Source organism: Triturus cristatus, chromosome 5_2 (genome assembly GCF_964204655.1).
Source record: "Triturus cristatus chromosome 5_2, aTriCri1.1, whole genome shotgun sequence".
In the NCBI taxonomy this organism is placed as follows: domain Eukaryota; kingdom Metazoa; phylum Chordata; class Amphibia; order Caudata; family Salamandridae; genus Triturus; species Triturus cristatus.
In genome coordinates, this window is record NC_140588.1 from 620,511,412 (window position 1) to 620,534,246 (window position 22,835).

Sequence of the window (22,835 nt, forward strand, 5' to 3'; positions counted from 1 at the left end):
TTATATTTTTTGGCTAGAAAATCTTGCAAGATCGCATACTGTCAGGAGATTTACCTGAAGAAAGGGAGAGAGAACTTTTAAGGGTCCCTTACAAGCCCAAGCAAAGAACAACTTAACTTCATACTCCTTGATAACATTCGCGTGCAGGGAGGAAAGAAGGCGCCACATGCAGATTGTATGTAGATAGGACATGTACATTTGTTTGTGACAACATCAACAAATATTCCTCTGGAAGTGTCATTTGTTCTATTCTGCTGGATAAGCATTGTTGGAATTATAAAAGAAGACCGTGAAACTGAAGAGCACAGGATAAGCATCAGTAAAATATGAAAACAACAGGATCTGAAGCCAAAAAGCCAACCTATAAAGGAGAGTATCATCATTTCCTGGCAGGTGATGCTGCAAAGCGCAATGTGTGTCACCACCTTGTGGTGCAGGAGAGCTATTGTTAAAGAAAAAGTGTTCGGATACAATCTGGTGCCTGGAGCCATTAAGAAAATTATGAATCTGCAGGAAGAAGTATCAATTGAAATAGGCCAGTACTTGAAAAGTATTAGAAGATCAAACAACACTCTGACCATGCCAGTATTTACTGCTGCTGCCATGAGGGATTGCTCTTCATAATGGTTCCTGTTGGACTTGGCCTTTTTGGAAGGTTCCCCCCCTTAACGTTTTGCCTTAAGTTCTGACATAGTGTTGGTGGGTTTAGGCCTCTGGGCACTTTAGCACTGTGGTCCAGTGCAAAGTGGGTGCGCTCTCTGTACACATTTAGTGAAGTTTGGCCATAGGAATGCATTGGGGATAAGTGTGTCCGTGGTAATTCCTGGTATGAGAGGAGCACAGGGTCGAGTTTAGTATGTATGATCTCGTGAGAATTAATGCTGCCCAATGGTGTGCACAGATTTATGATGACTGGTGGAGAAATGCCACTTTTAGAAGTTGTCATTTCTGTGTGCTATTTGTCTGCCTGCCTGATGTGAATTGCATGTCTGGCTTGTGAGTGACAGGAGCTGAGAGGTGTGTGGCTCCAGGAGGGGCAGGATGAGTCAGCGCTGGGCTGAATAGGACATCTGGGCTGGGAGTAGTGGGAGGGATAATCGCCAGACTCTCAATAGGATGGTGCCTGCCCTGTACAATGCTGGCTCCGCCCTCCTGTGGTTTGTCTGATCACCTAGCCCCCACCTGACAAAGGGGAAGAGAAGCTTCAGGACTTTGTGCAGCTAGCGCCTCCTGAGCGCTATATTTAAATTATTCCCCAAAGGGAGAGAGTGTGGGCTGCGCAGTGTGGCGCTGCAGCCCTTGTAGAGGGAATCCCGGTGTGAAGGATTCCCCCATAATACCTGAAATGCGGGTGCCCACCCCGCCTATGCTGCATTTTTCACGGGTGCCTACCCCGCATTTTGCGACATTGAGCGGATGTCCACCCCGCTATATATCTTAAAATTAAGAGGGAGCCTACCCCTCATTGCCGCCACGAACAGGGAAGAAACCGCGATCCCCCTGGTTGTGGGCGGGCCTTGCGGACGGAAGCGGAAGAGTAGTGAGACCGGACATGACAGGGCTCCCGTGAGCTGAGGGAGCCCCGGGTGTTGCTGAAGCCAGGCGGGAGCCCACCCCGCACTGGCGAACCAAAGAAGAAAGTCTGGCGGGAGCCCACCCCGCCTTCGTGATATGCCGCGTTGGGCAGCCAGAGCAGGAATCCAGGCGGGGCACCTGTGATGAGGACGGAGCCCCGCGTGATACTGCGCCGGACAGCGAGACCGGTGCCCTAGAGCGGGACGGTGTCTTGCGGGTTCCCTCAGCAGCCAGGGAAGAGAACGGAGCCTTGCGGGCTCCCTGTGGTCAGCATGCGCCTCCCTGCAACGAACAGGCCCGGCGCTGATGGGAGAAGTGCCGGACGGAGGCGGAAGTTAGCCGATGCCGAGCGGGGCTCCCGTGAGAGGAGGGAAGCCCCGCGTATCCCCCGGTGAGTGAAGAGGGCGGGGGGGGGGGGGGCGGAGAGAGGAGATCGAGGCACAGAGGTGCCAGTACCTATTTGCCATGAGAGGACCCACCGTTGCGGGCCGCTCCAACAGTGGGGCATCTTTTGTTTTCAGAGCCCGTGTCGCTCAAACACTTGTGGGCAGTTCTTTGTGAATGGCGAGGGCCCAGAGGGGCCTGTGTTCCCCACAAGCCTACCGAGGCACATTGTCGGTGCCTGAGTGGTCTCGCAAGAAAGCGGGCCACTCCAACGTTGGGCATAATCTTTGCAAAGGGCCCAAGTGGGGGTCCATAGGCACCGTGGGGCCCGTATGTGTATGCTAATCCCAGCTGTTTTATCTTAGAGTCCCTGAGTGGGACAGGAGGCACAGTGGTGCCAGGGCCTTCACAATTCTTCACAGCTGCGCAGCACTTAGTGCCAGCTGCTACGTTTAGGCCACAGTTCGTCGGGGGCATATTTTTGGGAGTCAGTTGCACTCCTTGGCCCCAGCGCCATTGCGCACGTGCGAACTATGCTGCATTGGCAGCAGCCCTGACATTCTGGACGCAGGGCATTGGAGCCCCTTTGAGAAGGCCAGGGGAACTGTTAGGTTTGTAGGGCGCCAGGCCCTAATGTGATTTATGTGATGTTAGGAAATGTGATTCTCTACTATGATTCATGCCTCTAAATGCGTTTAGGGACGAGATTATGTGCATAATGTGTTTATGCTGGTGAGATTATTTCCTACTGTGAGTTTTACCCCAATGTGAGTTATGCTTAGGAGTTTAGGGTCTAATGTGTTTAAACTCATGAGATGATTGCATAATGTGCTTATGCTGGTGAGGTTGACGCAGAATGTAATTCACGCCTAAATGGGATACTGTGCATATTGTGGTTTATGTTACAGGATGATGCTGAGTACAGTGGTAACCAGTGATTATTGGTTGTATGTTGTATGTGATGTCCTACTTTTACTAAGTTCACTTGGTGATGGTTCTGACAGTGGTCCAGTTGGCCCTGTCAGGTGTATATAATCCCTTGTAGATATGACCTAGTACTAGGTGGCCCAATGTATATTATGTGATTACTATTCTAATGTGTTATGAGAATACAAAGGCTATTTTTGATATAACCTTGTGTGGAGTTCCTTTTGTGGTGTGCCTGGTATGTTGTTGCTGTGTGCGTGCACAAACGCTTTACACATTGCCTCCGGGGTAAGCCTGACTGCTCGTGCCAAGCTACCAAGAGGGTGAGCAGGGGTTAACTTTGGCGGGTAACTCCCTTGCCCTGACTAGAGTGGTGGCCTCTGCCTGGCTTTGGCGCAAGCCTTAGCCAACCAGAGATCCCATTTCTAACAGTTCCCCATCCCATTTCCAACAGTTCCCCAAAGAAAACTTTATAAAATGGTGCTGTGTTAGTTAACAAGTCATGCCGACGAGTATTTTGTTGCACGTTGTGGATGTGGAACATTTTGCATCTGCATATCGAAGTATTCAGGGTTTTCAACATATGTTATAAATAAATTCTACTTAAACCATAAATAAGATGGCAGACCAAGTGTTGCACTGCAGAATGTCCAAGGTGATTTTTATAGCTCGGTAAACCACTTCTAATCTTCTCTGTTAGCGCTCTCGCTCAAAGACAACCAGATTTAGAAGATTTGGGGCCCAATTCACAAACATAACTTACACTTCTGAGTAAGTTAATTCACAAAATCCGAGTGTAGGTTACAACTAAAAAAGAAAACAGTAGTAAGTCCAGCACCACACTTGGCCATCCACTGGTACTGTAAAACTCTCCCATCGAAAATAATGGAGGTAGGGAATTACAATAAAACCCCATAGGAAATAATGTTAAATTAATACAATTATTTAAAATAGTTAAAATATAAATAAATATCATTAAAAATATCTAAAATAGTTCTTATTTGTTATTTAATTATAAAATAAAAACCTTGCATACCACTTTCCTTTCTCTAAACAGACAGCTAACTTTTGAACTTTGCCAAACATATTTGCTGCATATCAGCCAATCCACTTTATCAAAATCACTTAAGATCTGCAATTTCTTGTGCCTTTCATTGCAGCCGATAATGAAACTAGATGTTTTTTCTTTTCACACATATTCCAGTCTGCACCTTAAACCTAGTGCCTGATTTATTTACAGTCAATCGGGGTGGCAGGGTATATTACCTCCACCACCCTGAAGGTCTACCTTCTATCAAATTTGGAGATGACCGCCTCCCCTTTGGTCATTACTGTACATTGAAAGGAACCTCTGTCACAGAGTTTGGTGGACGCCCGCCATTAGTTTTGACGGCCATTCACCAAACTTGTAACTTTTTTTTCTTTCTCAAAACTATAGTTCCAAAGCAGGAGTTTATTTTTGAAAAACAAAAAACCAATGACCGCACAGACTCTAGCAGTTTTCGCCCAGGATGTGGGAGTCATTATAGCTTTTTTCGCCTCCATCACTGCCAGGTTTTTCCTGTCGGTGATGAGCAGAAAAAAAGCATAACACCTTCCACCCTAAACAGGGCAGACTGTATAATGTCCTTCCTCCTATGGTCCATACTCCATAGGCCAAAGGCGGCTCCATCGACTATATACTTAAGGGCTGCCGTCTTAAAATTACCTGGGTGGACGGAGGGTTTGGCGAACAGAGTATGCTGTACCCTGCCTGCCAAACTCTAAATCGAGCGCTGGGTGCCTAATCATGAATGGGGCAAGCCCCGTAACTCACCTCCCTAAATGCAAACAATGGGACTTTTAAGCTTTGTAGACTGTCTTGAGTAGACATAAGTATGTGTCAGTTTCCCAACCCATAGCAAATGTCTTCACCTCTCAAGCTAGCTACATATGCTTGCATTTCTTGTAACAACATAGCATATAGTAGCATGACCCGTGACACTTTGGAAGGCAAGGTGCATTACACAAGATATTTTTGAAATGGGAAACCCTCCATCAATGCGCCAGCAAGGTGAATTATGCAAGTGATGGCGGCTTTCTTGAGCTTCACTCCGAAACAAACGCTCTACTGTACTCTTGTGCTGTGGTAACATAGTATGCAGCTACTTTGTACAGGGCACTCAGTCAACCCTCAGTTAAGACAAAAAACACCTAATAAAATAGGTCACTCCTCACTCCAGCATTATGGCAACCGTGTACCTGGGCCAAGCCTACTTGCTAGTCCTCTAAAGCTGTGACCAACTCCCTTTCCCAGTACACCTGCATACGGTAATCACAGGTACATAGTAACATGGTCCACAACACACTACAGACCATCACAAACAACATGTGACTGTTTATTTTAGGTCTCACCCGACCCAACACCCATGCAGTTATACATCCTCTGCATGGTGTATCGGAGCTGTTGATGGGAAAGAGGAATGCCACCAGGCCTACAAAGCAATATTTGCCATTCCAATGGCAGCTTGAGTGTTGAACAGTGGCAGTAACATAATATGACCTGAGATGCATTGAAGCATGGCTGTTGTGTAACAGCATATTAAATTTATTATACTCAAAGCATGGTCATTTAATGTGGCCATCCCAGGCAATACAGTTTTGCATATTCACACTGGAAATAAAGGACAAGCTTGATTTTGAAGCTATACCACATGCACCAACCTATTATATTGGTTAATAACATTCAAAACCATCCATGAGAATTTGGGATTAGGCAGGTCGGTCACATATAGTATGTTGTGTCAACTTTTATTAAAAGGGCAAGTCATATGAAACTTCGGTCAATCTTCACTTGTGCACCAATTTAAAAAAACACAAATAGAACAATAGAAAACCTACTCAATCCTTTGCTTGCAATTCTCTTGAGAATTTTGGCTAGATTACCGATTGGAGTTAAGAAATTTCCCATCATCACTACTCTTAGTCTTACTCCTACCATCACAATCAACAGGCTAGAGGTGATGACACCTCGAGACAACAAGAAACTCAGAAGCATGCAAGAATGCAAAGTGCCGCCCACCCAAGCTGAGTGCTATAATATGGTAGCATTCCCAAAATTCTTCTTGACATACTGAAGCCCCGTTGAAGGTTACTTGGTTGAGGGCCGGTGGATCACAATGAGGGTGACAAGGACGAATAGGACTAAAACTAAGTAAAATGGACATTACCGCCCCGTCCCTCAGCCTAGTCCCAGTGATTACTCACCAGGAGTAGCATGGTCAAAATCAGCCATTACAGACTTAAGAAAACACAACAAGTGGTTTATGCTACAACGGCCAATGATTTTATTAGTGACAAAAACAAGATCAAGAAAGAATGGAACTGAGTACCCCCTGTTCAATTGAAAAATGTTCCAGGTCCACACCTTAAATCTGTTAATGGTGTACAACGGTAAGAGAGGATCCCAAATTGCTACCCTACACATTTCAGCTTAAGGGGCTCCCTAAAGTTCTGCCCACTGTGCGGTCCAACCACGAAAGGCTTACCGGATTCCCATGAATCAGGACTTATCTTGAGTTCCAGTCAAGAAATATGCAAGTGCAATAGTGGAGTGGATCCAACTACTTATTATTGAAGCAGTAGCTTTAAAATCCAGCCAAACTAATCCAAAAGCAACAAACAGATAGTTAGAAGTATCAAATGGCTGAAAACTGTCCAGGCAAATCAGGTTCCCCTGTACACATCCAAAGAATGTAACAAATCTTCATAAGGGGGAGAAGGGAAAACACTTTCCAGAAGATGAATGATAGGACATCAGAAGCAGGCAGCTCATCATTACCAAGACTGCCACAACGCTCAGGGAAAGTCTTAATTTCCACCCGCTGGTCCACAATGTGGAAACTAAGAGTTTCATCTCAAAACCCTGCCAAATGAAACTGCAGAACAGGTGGAAGACCACATTCCATGGAAGGCAGAAAATGGCATGGCAAGGCCTTCCAGGTGAAAGGGCGCTGGGATTTCAGAACGATCTGAGCAAGGTGCCAATGGAGTCCTTGATTCTGCAACCCCATCCTCTCAACCTCCGTACCTAGAGAAAGTGAACCCCACCAGTAGACATCCTAAGGACCAGAGAAACAACTAGAAAAAACTTCCAAGCTTGCTGTAGAACCATGGACTGAATGAGGCGAAACAAAGGCTTCAGTGGCCAGACGGGCACTACTATCAGGTAGGCTGACTCATCCTGAATCCATAGTAGTAAGTGAGAGGTCAGGAGAAAGAAGAAAGACATAAGCTGACGTGGCCAGGACAGGGTCAGTGAATGTACACTCAAGCCCTGTGAACTGGGAAGCAGGGAGCTAGAACATTCTCTGGGGAGGTAAAAAAAGACTGCACTTGAAAAATAGGTCTTGGAGATGGCTGGACAAAGGGACAGATCTTTGGAGAATCGAAAGCCCATGCTTAGCCTGTTCACCTGCATGTTGTTCTCCCATCTGATTTGGAAAGTACACAAGGACAACAGACTTTGCTTAAGTCTTGAAGTAAGACCTGGGCCAAGTCCCCCCTGCTGACTGACATATGCCACAGTCATTGTGCTGTCCATTTGCATCAGCACATGGTGTAATATTAGCTGATCCTGAAAGGGCATCATGTGTAAAGTATATGCTCTTCTGATCTGCCATGGCAACTTCCACACCCCCGTCTTCTGAATCGGAGAACCCACAAGACAAGCTCCACTGATGATCTGCCCTATGGGAAGGAGGGGGAAGCAGTAATATGGAGAGCCACAACTGCCTCTGCAACAATGAGATGTAGCTTGGAGTCAAGGACCACAGCATTATGCATACTGACCTAACCTCCATCCATATTTATAGGGAGGAGAAAGGGAATGAGGGACCACAGAGGAAGAATCCTCTAAATCGCATCTTTTACATGAATGTTTATTGATTGAAGCAACCTCAGGAGCAATGTGCCATCAGAAACCAACAGCCATCACAGAACTTTAAGCGAAAAAATTGCCTTCTTTAAAAGATGTTCCTGTTCTCCTTCACCACCAGGACCCGAAACTGAAAGGCTGTGAATGTGCAGACAACAACAGAATCAGGCTCTCCACCCATGAGAGAAATGGAGCTGCCGCTCCCCAGACTGAAAAGTAATGACCAGGAAGATACCAGGACAGCTCCACGGCAAACAATTTAGGAGGACATATGTTAGGACGGGGAAGTTCACAGTGTGGTATACAGGTGTTCCCCTGCCACGAGTGACCCAGCTGGATGTAAAACTGACATCCTTTTCTGTTGGCCCCCGCTAGCATGTGCACGAAAGTCTACGCCTATCAATGGTAAAGCCAAAGTAACCTGGACTGCGCACCAAGCGTGCCCTCTTAGGATGCCATAGGACTATTGTCTATCCCCGAGGTTGGGGACATAAAGTAGTAGTGTACTGCTTGCATTCCTGTGTTTGGAGAGTGGAGATCCAGACACTCAAGTGAGGAAGGATGGAGACAGGGATGTACTTAGAAATGTTATGAGGGCATTTAGGCAAGGGATTACTGAGAGCACAGCCGTTTGGTGGATGCTAGGGGAGAGGGATGAGTCAGCAGATTCAGCTATTAATGGCAGGGACGTTTCTAGGTAGGGCCTATTATTTTATCTTTACCTGATTGCTATTTCGAAAAGGCTGAAGGCAGCCTGGTGCAGAGTCTTCACTCTACATTGTGCCCATGTTTTGGATACTCCTAATTGGAGCCAGCATCATCACTACCTGCTGTGAGAGCAATCATCTTGCTCAAAGGCTCTGTCTGAATTTCAGCTAGAAAATGACATTTGACGGGTAGCTACCTCAAACCGGTTCCAGTACCCTAGACAGTAGATCTACAGCCCCTATCTGAAATATGAGTATAAGAGTGGGAACCAAACCAACCACTTTGTTACAGTACCAAGCTGCCTCACTGACCATCAAAGGGAGTGCTCTGCAGAATCCTGGAAAAAATACTGTATGACCAGGGCTAGTGTCCGCCAGTCAGCTAATCTCACAGAGGTTAGGGGAGATCAAATGGAGTCTGGGCAACTTGTTTGAGAAGCTGAGGATCTGCCTAGCACCGACAATCCTGCCTGTCTACTCAGAGAAGAAAGGAATGTGCCTAGCCCAGAAAGAGGAGAGACTGCATAGGACGAGAAGACCAGACATGTTTCAGGTGTTTGCAAACAAGCAGAAAAGGACGACAACTGGGAGTGCTACCATACCGCCCAAGGTGTGAGAGATCCCCCTGTATCTCTGCTGGTTCAGGAGCTGAACTGCAGGAAGACAACTTGCAACTCAAGAACACTGTGTGCTCTCCAGCCGAACTGCTGTGTACCAAGATGAAGAAGTGCTGCCACTGATCACCATGTGAATTGCTGAAGAGGATTGCCATCACCACTGAAGCAGGAAGCCTACCCTCTAGACTCAAAGGTCGCAGCTGCCTAGGACATAGCACCTAACAACCAGGCCAGGTGCCTTGTGCACACAACTGATGCGAGAAAGGAGTGAGACCATCATCTGTCCAGTACATATTCTGAGGCTTCCACTGTCGTGAAACAATTTGCGCCAAACAGAACTACTATAGCTTTTCACCCCCAACCCACCAAAACAGGTAACAAGGACCTGAAAGAGATTGAAACTGTACCTTGAACTATAAACACCTGCTTGCCTTACAGGCATAGCAATAGCAACAGTAACTCTTTTTAGCTTTAAATAACACCAATTGTCCAATGGGTGGTCACTGCATGATAATTGCCTAGAAAACGCATACCTGTGCTATTACTGCCTAGACCCTGTCATTCTCTGGAGATATTTCAGACCCGGGGGAACCCCATATGACATGGGGAGGAAACACTATAGATGGTGCGTAATCTAGTGATTACCTGTAGGCAGGAGTACTGAACCCTGTATGTATCCCATTAATATGTGTAGTATTTTGTTTTGATGTGACATTAAAGAAATGCACTGGGCTAGACAATGAACTGTAGCTGTTGGTTGATTGTTGGGCTCTGAGTCGTTGCCCCTACACTAGCTCCCTGTTAAACCTTGGACTGCTAGCAATCTCTACTCTGAGAGTTAATGCATGAAAGGGGTATACTTGACCAGTTTGCAGAGCCATAGTAGGATAGATAGCAAATCACCAGAGGCAAAAGTCTTCAACCACCACAGCTGAGGTTTATTAGCCCTTGTCTGCCCTATGGCTCCTAAACAGGGTCTGGCAATTGGTAGCAAGCAGTGTAATATCTGCAAATTCAAATTACTAAATCTTGACCAGAACAAGACGTTCAGCTTAAAGACAGCATTACCTTCATACTGTAATAAAAGACACATGGTTGGTGGGAGTAGTCCTTGACATCCTGTCCTTAGAACCGTTAAGGGACCTATGCATAGAGAGAGGGTAGAAGGTTCCCAGGACCAAGGATAGGGAGATCCTTGTGGGTTTTGTTAATGACCAGTTAGAGTAACTGGGTGTTAGGGATGAGACTATGATGGACTCTGGGAGGGTACCAAGATAGGAATTCAAGTAGAGATTGCTGTTGCATCTGACTTTCTCAGCACATTAGCACAGCTTTTCCCCAGACAAACTCCAAGAGCGTTTGCAAATTTGCTGTCCATTCTTTCTCCAAGACAACCAACCAACGCCATGATTTCGAAGGTACCGCTGTGTCCGACTTTAGAGCTAACACCCTTAACTTGCAGATGGTGCTAGAGAAAACTAAAGCTGAGGAAGAGAAGTCCAGAGAGATTGATAGGGAGAAGTTGAAGACAGCTTGCCAGTAACAAGAGGAAAGGAGTGGTGAGAGTAGATTGAATGGAGCAAAAATAAAGAATAAGGGACAGCGAGGGAAGGAAGAAAGAAAGGCTTGAATATAAAAGACAAAGAATTGGCAAGAGAAAGGATAGCTATAGAAAATGAGAACCTCAGAACAGTAACAGACACAGCTACACTAGGAAAGGTTATTCCTCCTCCAAGTGCAGGAGAACCTGCAAAGATTTCAAAATACCCGGTGTACCTGCATGTAAAAAGCCAGGATATTTTGGAATGGTTTGTGAGTTTTGAGACAACTTGTAGAGTGCATGCTTTGAATAATTTGAGAGTGCATGCTTTGAATAATTTGTCAGAGGCAGCAACTTTAATGAATTGCTTTCCCAAAAATGGTTAAGCAGTCACTGGGAGGATGGCTATAGCTGACCAGATAAACTATGAGTGAATGAAGGAAGCTCTGATTAGAGGGCATGTAGGAAGGCCAGCTCAATACCTTCAGACACTGAAAGAAAGCAGGAAAGAAGATGATGTATTTGAAATTTGTGTTCATGGTGTGTAGCGAGTGTGTAAGAGGGATGAAGACAAAGGTTTTCAAGTCCTTAACCAGTTGATGGTAACAGAGAGACTCAAAGAGAAGTGCACTGCTGGCTGATAAGTGGTCAGACAAATTAATAACAAAGGGATGGGGCGGGATGGAGCAGCATGGTTTTAAGCCAAAGGGAGAGAGGATTTCTTAACATACTTGTTCCGAGTGGTGAATAAGTGCAAGTTCAAATCCAAACAGCCTAGGGGAGGACACTGGCAAAAAGGGGAACTTGGGGGGCGTGGCCGGGCAAGATGGCCGAGCGGACGTAGCTCGCTTCGGCTCCCCGGTCCACGCGCTACTCTGGCACGGCTTTGAGCGGCTGCAGTGCTACTTTTTGGGAGAGAATGCTCCCTACCTGAAGCGGAGTGCTGGGAGCGCCGGCGGAGAGATCCTGCTCATCCCTGATCCTCGGACGCGGCCATCCTTCCCGGCGGCGAGGAGCAGCAGCGGTGATGCGCAAGTTAGCGGCCGGCGCGCTGCCGATTGGGGTCGCCTCCGGGAGGTATGACTACTGCTGGCACTCTATCGCTCGACCTCACCTCCCGCTGTCTCCTTTTGGGCCGGGGTGGCGTGCTGCTCGGCTCCACTCTGGCAGCGGCTCTGCCCCGGGACTCCCCGCCTGACCCTAAAATGGCGGCCGTCAGCGCCCTACAGATGAGGATCAAGGCCTTCCCTGGATCCCTTTAAGCCTTGCACCGGCTCCTTGTCCAGCCTGCGATCTCCTCCCACGTCATTAGCCTTCTTCTGCACAGCCAGGGGAGAGGGGGTCCTGATAACACCGGGTTGATCTCACGCCACCAGCCTGCTTCTGACATAGCCAGGGGAGAGAGGATCTTGCTGACGCCGGGTTGCTCCAGGGCCTTACGGAGCAGCCTCAACCTGCCTCTGGGCCCGATCTGACCCAGACTTTGTGATAGTGGCCGCGCCCTGGGGGATCTTGGCCTCCTCGCGTCGTGCCAACTAACGCCGGCGTCCCGCAGTGTGCTCCCACTACACACCATCACGACCAGCGGGTCTGCGTATTGCACCACCTCTCGTCGGTCCCTGCCTGCCGACCACTGCCTACCTCGTTTCCTGGTATCGGCTGGCCACGATCAGTTTCCAGTGGGACATGCCTCCATAGGGGGACATACATTCCTCGCGGACCTCGCATTTGGGAATCAGACAGCTCTATCTGTGCCTTCACCCCTTCCCCGTTTGGTGGCCTGCGGCGGGGAACGCTACAGCCTTATCCCCGCAGGTGGCTACTCAGGGGCCAGCTCGGTCCGCACCATATGCCACCAAAAGAGACGACGAGCAGGCAGGAGGCTAGGGTCTCGGATTTCTTGCTTCCCTCAGACAAACACCCGACGCTGCGGGGTGACACAGGAGCCACTGCAATGGCAATCACGAAAGCGGACTTGGCGGCAATTTTTAAAGATTTCAAATCGGAACTCCGCAAGGATCTCAGCCAGGACATTCAGACCTCCATAGATCAACTACAGGCGGACCATACGGGCCGCATGACCTCCCTCCAGCAAGATATAGACTCCGTGGGCACTAGGGTCCTTGACTTGGAGACGCATTCCCAAGAGCAGGAGCGACTGAACACAGAACTGCGGGAGGATGTCCATCAGCTTCAGGAACAGCTCCACCTATCTCTCCTCAAGGCGGAGGACCTTGAAAATCGGTTACAGAGGGAGAATGTACGTATTTGAGACCTTGAGGAGGGTGCGGAGGGGCCCGACCTGGCGGCCTTCGTGGAGGGCTTGTTTGCGGAGATACTGGCCCCCAAAACGCTTAAAATCAAACTGGACAGAGTACACTGCGTGGGCTCCGCACATCCTGGTGAGAAGAAAAGACCGCGCGATATCCTGGCTAAATTTCATTCTTTCCAAGTGAAGGAGGCGGTCCTCCAGGCAGCCAGATCAAAGGGCTCTATTTCATTTCAAACCCATTCATGCTCCATCTATCAAGACCTAGCGCCGGCAACTCTGGCACGGAGACAGCAGTTTCGAGGCATTACTACCAAACTTCGAGAGGACCACACCCGGTACAGATGGACGTATCCTTTTGGTTTAAGTTTCGACTTCAATAACAAGCGCCACCACATCACAGATCTGAAAGAAGGCCTGGAGCTCCTGGGCGTTGCAGCAGACGACTCGGACGCCGCACCAGACAAACATGGAGACTGACCGCGGAGAGCTCCGACGACCTCGGGCTGGTCGGGGGACACACGCAGGGGCCGACGATGACTAGTGGCGCTTCCCCCCTGGGAAGATGACCTAATGTTTCCCTGAACCTGGTGGGGGTTCTGGCTTTCTGTGGTTTCTATCTCAATGGTTGCTGCGCTTGCCCCCGATGATGGCCGGGGGTTGGGGCAGCCCCCGTCTACCAATGAAGCCCTTAGACCACAATTGGGGACTGTCCTCCCCATGAACTGCATGAGTCCGAACTTTTGGAACTGCGCTTACCCAGGGAGGGACAGAAGCACTCACGACCTGTCCCCTTCTCGCAGTAAGAACGGTGGCTTTAATTTGGGTGGTTGGTCATTGTTTTGCATACTTGGTCAGAGTACTATGTTGATGTTACCCAGATGTGTTTTCTCTTGCAAGCCTCGGGGTTGGTGACGTCGAGGTTGGCGGCGGGCGCTGACGTGCCTAGTCCTCCTTTATTGCCAATATACATAAACTGTTTTTGTCTTTTATGTATATTTTATTGTATTGTATCGTGTCATTTATTGTTCGGTTGAGTTTTCTTTGTTACCTATTCTTGTGGCTCTTCTCATGTTTTGACTTGGATGAGTAATTACATTTTTGTTGATTGGCTCTCTTATCAACCTGCTTGCTGGGCTTAGGACATGCTTCTCTCTAAATGTTTGTGTCACATTTTGTGTATTACGAATGAAAATTAACAATAATGGATATATAACTATTAAGAAAAATAATATATTTTTGATAAATAAATGAAACAAAAAAATATTTTATACATTTACTCTTGGTCTGTGGGTGTACTTAATCTAATGGACTAGTTGCCTATAATTGATGTATTAGTGTGAGGGAAGTGTTTTTGTCATTTATATTTATGCATTCATTTGTAGCATGACTTTTCTGTCTTTGTTTCCTTTTGTTTAATTAAACTTAAACTGTAAATATTAGTCATGGATCATTAATGCATCCCTAGAACACATTTAAAAGTGCTTTCTATTTGTATGTCCTGATTGAAGTGTGCACAGATGTGTGCTAAAAATACCGGCTTTAGGTGATTTTGCTTATTTTTGTACTGACTGTGACATCAAAATACCGGTGGTGCCGGTAGAAATCCGATCAGCTGGCAACCCTAATCAGGAGACTGAAAGTCTGTTGCAGCAATAGCACATTATTTATTTTCTCTACCCCTGATTGATGCCATAATAGCAATAGTATACCATGTATCTGAAACCCTACGCCAGCCGTCACTACAATGCTGAGTGAACTTCAGGTGTCTGGGTATACATCCTGCATTCAGACAACTCACTCCTCATTCTCATCACCCACTCTTCACTTTCACACTCACCCTACACACAGCGATCGCACTGAACTCACACTGCCTACCATGCACTTAAGCGATTCACCCTCCTCCTACCCTGCACGCACATGAGCACACCGCTCACCCTTCACGCACATGACACTCCACTCGCTTGTCACTTTCACTGCTCACCCTACACTCACAGTGATCACATGACACTCACGCTGTTACCCTCCACTCACACCGTTCATACTCCTCTTACTCTGCATTCACACGAGCACACTGCTTATCTTGCACTCACAGCGACCACACTGCACTCACGTCCCTCGTCATGATCCTATGCCGTTCTCCCTCCACTTACCCTGCGGTCACATCAGCATAACACTCACCCTGCATTCTCAGTGATCACACTGCAATCACACCCCTCAAAAATGCACTCACGCTTTTCACCCGGCACTTATACAAGCACACTACTCACCCTGCACTTATGTGACACTTCACTTATCGGTCACCCTCACTGCTCACTTTGCAATCTCACTCAAACAAGCACATCACTCACCTCGCATTAATTCCTCAAACTCTGCACTTTCACCCACACCCAAACTCGTATGTAACATCACTCACCCTGCAGTCACTTCTCTGACCCAACTCTCACATCGCTCACTGTGCACTTACATAGGCACTCCTGTCACTCACACAGCTAACCCTTCACTCTTATCTTCACGCACATTTTCACTGACATGGGCACAGCACTCACACCATTCAAACAAGCACAGGACTCATCCTGCAGTCACGTCACTCACCCTGCACTTCCTCCTCTCACCCTGCACTCACACGGACTAACCTCTCAGCCTACATTCAAACAGGAACTCTGTTCATCCTGCCTGCCCACAGGGACAATAGTCTGCCGGAACTCATAGGCACACACCACTCACTCTGCACGCACTCCTTTCACCAGCCACTCTCACAGATCACCCTTCACTCTCGCCGCTCATGCTGCACCACACACAGGCACACCACTCACCCTGCACCCTGCTTTTACATGGCTCACACCACCCTGCACTCACTCTGCACTCACCCAACACTCACAGGGGCCCTCCTCTCACATTGCATCATGCAGCTTACCTGGCCCTCACATTGGCACATTTTCCATCCTACACTCGCATCACTCATACTGCACTCACTCACGCTATTCACCATCACCCAGCACTTACATGAGCACCCCTCTTACTCTGCACATATAAAAATTACACAAAGCTCATGAATAGACATATTTCAACAAAACCACCCACAGAATACCTGCTCTTTCCGTGGTACACTTACATAGATCTTTATGCCTACCACATTCCATCTTCAACAACGGAACTGCTGCAAAAGGGGAGAGTGGACTGAGAATGTGGGCTGGCACAAGGAGGGAGACTAGGGCCAAGGCTTTGGGGTATGGTGCTGGATGGAGGATCGTGTGACAGCTTCAGCCGTTCCAGGATTTTCCATTCACCACAATGCTTTATTACGGGACACACAGGTTTTTTTTTTTACATTGCAAGTGTTACTGGATTAAATCCATGGTTGCCAAAGCAGTCAAGCATTTCATAAGATCAGTTGGATGCTGTGATATTAAATGTTAGAACATGAATTAGTTCATTTCCAATACTATAACTACTTGATCCACACGTCAAACCAAATAGAAGCTCCATACAGCTATTTTAAGGAAGAGCACTTTTCATTCACATCATACTTGTAAGAAACATTGACATGGCAATACATTATTATTTTTGAATAGCGTTTTCCTAATTTGTTTTTATTAAGCTTCACTGAAAGGCAAGGCAGGTAAAGCAGAAGCAGCGGAGCAAGCTTTTCTAACACAATAAAAGCAGATTGACTAATGGAAGTGTGAGTGGCTGTGTGTGTGTGTCAGAGAACAAAGGTAAGTAAGAGTGCAAGAGATACAGTGAGAATGTGTGTGTGAGTGTATGTGTGTTAAGCGTGCAAGTGTGCTGCTGATCTGGCATACTGGAGGTTATTCTTGCCTTATGGACACTGGCACTATTAGCATATTAATGGGAGGTGTTACCTATGGCAAACTGCAGGCCCTGACACGCTCCTATGAAGACACCATCATTGGCTGTGGGGACTTGAACTATCTAATTGAGAAAGCCACTAACCCAGTCATTCCCAGTGGCAGGGACAGAACACGCGCCACCACACCCAGCTGAATGCCCGGACACGCTGCACATAATCCTTAACATATAGGGTAGATCCATTGCAAAATGTTGGAACTGATATTTGCGGCAACTCTTGTCATAATATTTCCTGTACTCATTTTACAGGGGGTGTCAATGGAAAAATGCTGACCCTTGTATACCAGAGGGAATTTTTAGAAATTGTGGCTGAAGTATCCATGGTAAATTGCTGCTATTAACTTCAACTAGGAATGTAATTTCAATGTTGACAGTGATGTGCAAAACCTATTTTTTGTATTATAGAGGCCCCTGACGAAGGGATTTGTTCCCAAAATGCATTGGGTTACTTTCAATAAATCGTGACATGTGGAACCTACCTCTGCTCCTGTGCTTGTGTGAACATCTACGCATAATATGGAATGAGTAAAGCGAATTGAAGGAATAATGAATAAGAAAGGAGTCAAAAGTATAAGCAAAACATGGATAAAATGAAAATTAAACAACATGAATTTAATTCATTTGATTCATTCAGCGATGTGGCTGTGCAGCTTGAATAGGAACCGAAGTGGTTCCTTTGTGTTTGGTTAAATTGCTGGCACTGTCATATTGAATGTACTCACTCAATTGAATAAGGGACTCACCCATGAAAACATTATGACCTTGGAATAGTGGAATTCATTTTTGACTTTAGACATTTAAAAAAAGACATGAGATCTACTCCTAGGAAAGGCCAGGCTTCCCTGGTGCACCATGAAAGTTCTGAAATATTTTATGAATGCCCTATAAGGGTCTGCGGCGTTTTAGAAATTTGATCCCAAATATTTCAAAAACTATTCTTCCTTAAATTTTCTACAACAAGTCTGTTCAATTGTTTTGCTTGCTGGAATTTGGGGACAGTAACACACTCCATCACTTATATAGATATTTTTCCTCATATAATGGCCATGAGGTTTGCTCGGACACCATTTATGGAAATGCTTCTACAGCCCCATTGATGGGTGCAGGTCTGGCTTTAGGGTGGTGCGACCGGTGCAGCAGCACCTGGCGTTTACTTTGGTGGGGGGCGGAGTGTTTAAAAATAATTTTGGGTTTAAAAGCACAAATTTCTTTGAGTATCAGGCAGTTTTCAGGCACCAATAAAAATGTTGAGATAACTCTGGTGATTAATGTTCCTACTAGTGAGAGTTCGGAATTGTATCTAGTGTCCGTTTTAACTCATCGTAAAGTAGCACAGAGGGTGAATGTGCCTACTGTAAAGAACGTGTACCATGCAGATCACAGAACTGAGTGTGAGTGAACTATGAGTAGCACTATAAAAAAATGAAATGTACCTCAGGGAGAGGCTGCAGAGAGATGAGGTGCACTGTTGGAGAGAGGTAATGAGGGAATTCATGGAGGAAGTTATGGGGGAGGAGAGCACTAAAAAAGGCTGTCGTAACGGCCCTGGCTGGGAGTCATAGACCCCCCCCCCCCCAAAGTGTGGGTCTAGTTGCGCTCCTGTCTGACAGTGGTGTAACAGAGCCCCCCCCCCCAACCCTGCAGTGGGGGAGGGGAGAAGGCCCGATCTCCAGGGGGCCCCCTCAGCACAGTACCTTGGTCTGAGAGCTCCTGGTTGAGCCCAGCAGGGGGTGGGGTGAGGACTTCATGCAACTTGCAGGGGGACCCCTTCAAGTTTCGTTACACCACTGCTGCGTGAAAGTACTTATGTTTTCGTGGCACCCTTTTCTGAAACAACATCATTGTACAATGGGAATACCGCCTCATGAAATTAGCATTACCTCGGTCTGTTATTTAAAAAGAACCCGAGTGACCGGTTGTGGACCCATTTCGGCTAATGAATTCAGTGTGTAATTCCCATTCCACTGTTCTTTTTCCCTTTCTGTAGAAACCTGTCACGTTTCGCCTTCCTCCCCTCGATTCATTATTAATGGAATATGTTCAGCACTGGCTTTAGAATGTATGCAAAGGCGTTATAGGCGGGGGAGGGGCGCGCATACATGCACTACAAGCAGATGTTGGGTAGGGGAAGCCTGAAGAGAAGCGCTGGAAACGAGCTCTATTGTTTTCCATGATGTGAGCGCGTCCTGGCTCTCTGCTTTCAACCAGCATTAATGCCACCTCTGTCTATCAGCGAGCTTCATTTTTTTTATTTTAAAATCCCAAGTGGTGGCATTTCTCAAGGTTTTCCCAGTGCCCTACTGAAATATACATTGCTTAAAAGCAATTTTAAACTGGAATTATCACAATATTTATCTTTCAGTTACCTCACTGATATTCCCAAACGCTGGGACATCTGACCTATGGGATAGAAAAGCATTTCCAAATGGCACGCTGCTGCCTTCCGTGTCGATACCCAGAAGCCATTTCCCGAAGCTTCCACAGCCCGGTAAGCGGCAGCCGGCCGGCTGGAAGACTTAACTAAGAGGTGTCACGCTGGGACACCCGTCTAGAGGATAAGCGCTCAGTGGACAGGCACTTACTGGGGGTCGCCATATGACCCCAGCACCGCCTAACCACCCCTCCCCCCACCCCATGGCACCTCCATCCACCATCATACAAGGGGCTTGCTTTTAGGTGTCGGAGAGTGGGGACCGTCCGATATTGCTGCACCGGCTGGTGAATAACCGGATAAATTAACGGCTTTTTGCCAACGTGCAAAATATGCATGCATTCATCAAGCTTCTAGTGTACTAGCACCAGTCTAAATGTTCACTTCTACTTTGAATGCGTCTTTTAAAATAACCACGGGTGCCAGCAGCACCTGAGCCACTGGAAAGGATCTCTGAAATGCACCAAACACGAAGGCATTCGCCCGGCTCATTTGCCACTTCCCAGGCCGTACCAAGGCACCCTGGCGGCATTGAGGCGCCAAGGAGGAGACAAAAGGCACTATAACACCCCAGCCCGCTCCCAGCGGCCGCAACACTCACCATCTCCCCGTACGCATCCTTGCTGAGCCGCGGGGTCAGCTTTATGGTCCCCATGAAGACGAAGAAGAGCCCGAGAGCCACGGACAGGGCCACGATGGTCACGGTCCGGGGGGAGGCCATGGGGAAGACGGGGTGAGCGGGCGTGCAGGTCTAACTCTGCTCCGTCAGGAGGTGGTGGGGAGCCTCACCATCGAACCAGAGCCCCACAGTACAGCGCGATGCCGAGGAGAGACTAGCGGGCACGGGCAGCTGCACGGCGCTAGCTAGAACCTCGGCAGGGCCGGGACAAGGAACCCACTGGGTCCTAGTGCCAACGGCTAGCAAGCCTAAGGTATTGCCCCGCCCTACTGCGAGGACCTCACTAATCAGCGAAATTATTTTTTGCAATAAAATTATTTTTTTCCATGCATCTGACTGGTGGTCTGATGTATAGCGCAGGATGATTTCTCCAACTTCTAAGTTAAAAACCTACTTTAGCGTTGATGGATATATAAATATAGTTTTACAACTGTTCATGTGGTGCATTACTACATGATTAACACATGATTTCTGCTACGATTCCATCAACTACACTTTTTTAGCGATTTGTCCGTCCCTTGATGTACAACTCGTATTTCCTGCCTAGCAGACAGCCGCCAAGAGGGCACATTTTGAATGCTATCCGTGATATTTACACAGCAGTTTGACACATCTTAGAAGAGTATTTGGGATGTGTCTGGTAGCCGTTTAAATTGTCAAGTATATGTTAAGCACCCGGTGTTGATAAATTAAGACTACACATTTTTCTACCTTTTAACGGATCATAGGATCAACAATGAATAACCACTACAAACACACGAGGCAGCCAGATACCTACAGTATTTAGCAATGCTTCTGGCAGCCACTGGAGTGTGTGCCATGAAGTAACACGTGCCAGTGGAACAAACAGTTCAGTGAAGATACGCAAGGTTGGACTAGAAATCCAAACCATCCAATTATTGTACAGTCCCTAAGGTTCGACTCGCCTGACCCCATTTTAAGCAGGCACCATCTCCATTTCAGACAAAAGATGTCACCATTTTAGAGAATGAATGTCACCTACTTTCTTAATATATGCAAAATCATTGTCATATCTGCCATTTGACGAAGATTTCGGCTGACCATATCTTTCTAGGAACCGTGATAGGTTTTTTTTTCCAAACGTTTTATATAGAGTGAACTAGACCCAAGAAATAGGGTATCAGAGCGCATTACACGAGTTCCAGTTTCGTTACCGACGGACACATTCATTTTTGTCAGGCACCGGGAGATTAAGTGATTTTGCCCAGAATCACAGGATGTTGAGCGTGGATGCCGAGACTCGAACCCAGTTCCTCAGCTTCAAGGTTGACCGCTCTAGCCGTAAGGCTACATCCTCTAGTTTTAGATCGTTTGACTAATGGCATAAATACACCACCTGGTGTAACCTCAGTCTGGGTCAAGTATCTAATTTTCACCAGGTCAAGGTCAAATAAGAGCAAGTACAGACATATAGCCAAGACAGTGTAGTCTGAATTGACGTCATCTTATGCCAGAAATTCCAATCTCTGATAAGATTTAGTATATAAGGATTGCCATTTGTTAGGAGAGTTCTTCCTTCGCACACATTATCGCACAAGATTCTGCCAGAAGATCATCTCACCTTCTGCCGGCTGTAGGAATGTGGTACAAAAGGTGGTGGTGATGGACGGAGCATCAGAACCAATCAAACACTCACACCCAGTCAACAGATCTGGGTTTGATCCATCACTGTTCTTTAGCCCACTCTGCCACCCCAGGTCAAACATGGCCATATGCAAATCAGTCTGACCCTGTGCCTCATGGGAACAGTCCAGCCCGAACTGCCAAGCCATGCCTTCCCTGGACCGGAAACAAGCTTCCTAGGACCGGTTTCTGGCATTTCAGCCATCTTCAGCCAGGCTCGCTTGAATCCAGTGGCAAAGTGAGCAAGGGACTCACGTCTGAGCATACCCCGCCAACTTATGGCGAACAAAGCGGTACAAAAGGGGGTGGTGATGGACGGAGCATCAGAACCAATCAAACACTCACACCCAGTCAACAGATCTGGGTTTGATCCATCACCGTTCTTTAGCCCACTCTGCCACCCCAGTTCAGACATGGCCATATGCAAATCAGTCTGACCCTGTGCCTCATGGGAACAGTCCAGCCCGAACTGCCAAGCCATGCCTTCCCTGGACCGGAAACAAGCTTCCTAGGACCGATTTCTGGCATTTCAGCCGTCTTCAGCCAGGCTTGCTTGAATCCAGTGGCAAAGTGAGCAAGGGACTCACGTCTGAGCAAACCCTGCCAACTTATGGCGAACAAAGCGGTACAAAAGGGGGTGGTGATGGACGATTGTCACCCTGAGTGGGACGGGTATGCTCAGACGTGAGTCCCGTGCTCTCCATGCCTCTGGAATCAAGCTATCCTGGCTGAAGAGGGGTGAAACCCCGAAACCGGTCCTAGGATGCTTGTTTCCAGTCCAGGGAGGACCTGGCTTGGCAGTTCAAGCTGGACTGTTCCCATGAGGCACAGGGTCAAGACTGATTTGCATATGGCTGGGTTCAAACTGGAATGGCATGGTGAGCAAAAAAACGATGGATTTAGGCCCAGATCTCTGTACTGGGGTAAATGTATGACATTGTTCTGCATTCTGTCCATCAATTGTTGTTTTTGCATTTGTCACCCTAAGTGGGACGGGTATGCTCAGACGTGAGTCCCGTGCTCTCCATGCCTCTGGAATCAAGCTATCCTGGCTGAAGAGGGATGAAAGCCCGAAACCGGTCCTAGGATGCTTGTTTCCAGTCCAGGGAGGACCTGGCTTGGCAGTTCGGGCTGGACTGTTCCCATGAGGCACAGGGTCAAGACTGATTGGCATATGGCTGGGTTCAAACTGGAATGGCATGGTGAGCAAAAAAACGATGGATTTAGGCCCAGATCTCTGTACTGGGGTGAATGTATGACATTGTTCTGCATTC

General features: G+C 47.4%; 1 protein-coding gene across 1 annotated transcript in view; it reads right to left on the reverse strand.

Annotated features, from left to right (window-relative positions):
* Window positions 1-20,115, reverse strand: part of TMEM35A (transmembrane protein 35A) — a 43,136-nt gene extending 23,021 nt beyond the window's left edge. Inside the window, exon 1 of the mRNA XM_085607723.1 lies at window positions 19,840-20,115. Within this exon, the coding sequence (XP_085463849.1) occupies window positions 19,840-19,959 (120 nt within the window). The 5' untranslated portion in view covers window positions 19,960-20,115. The remainder of the gene's footprint in view (window positions 1-19,839) is intronic.
* Window positions 20,116-22,835: the final 2,720 nt, after the last annotated feature.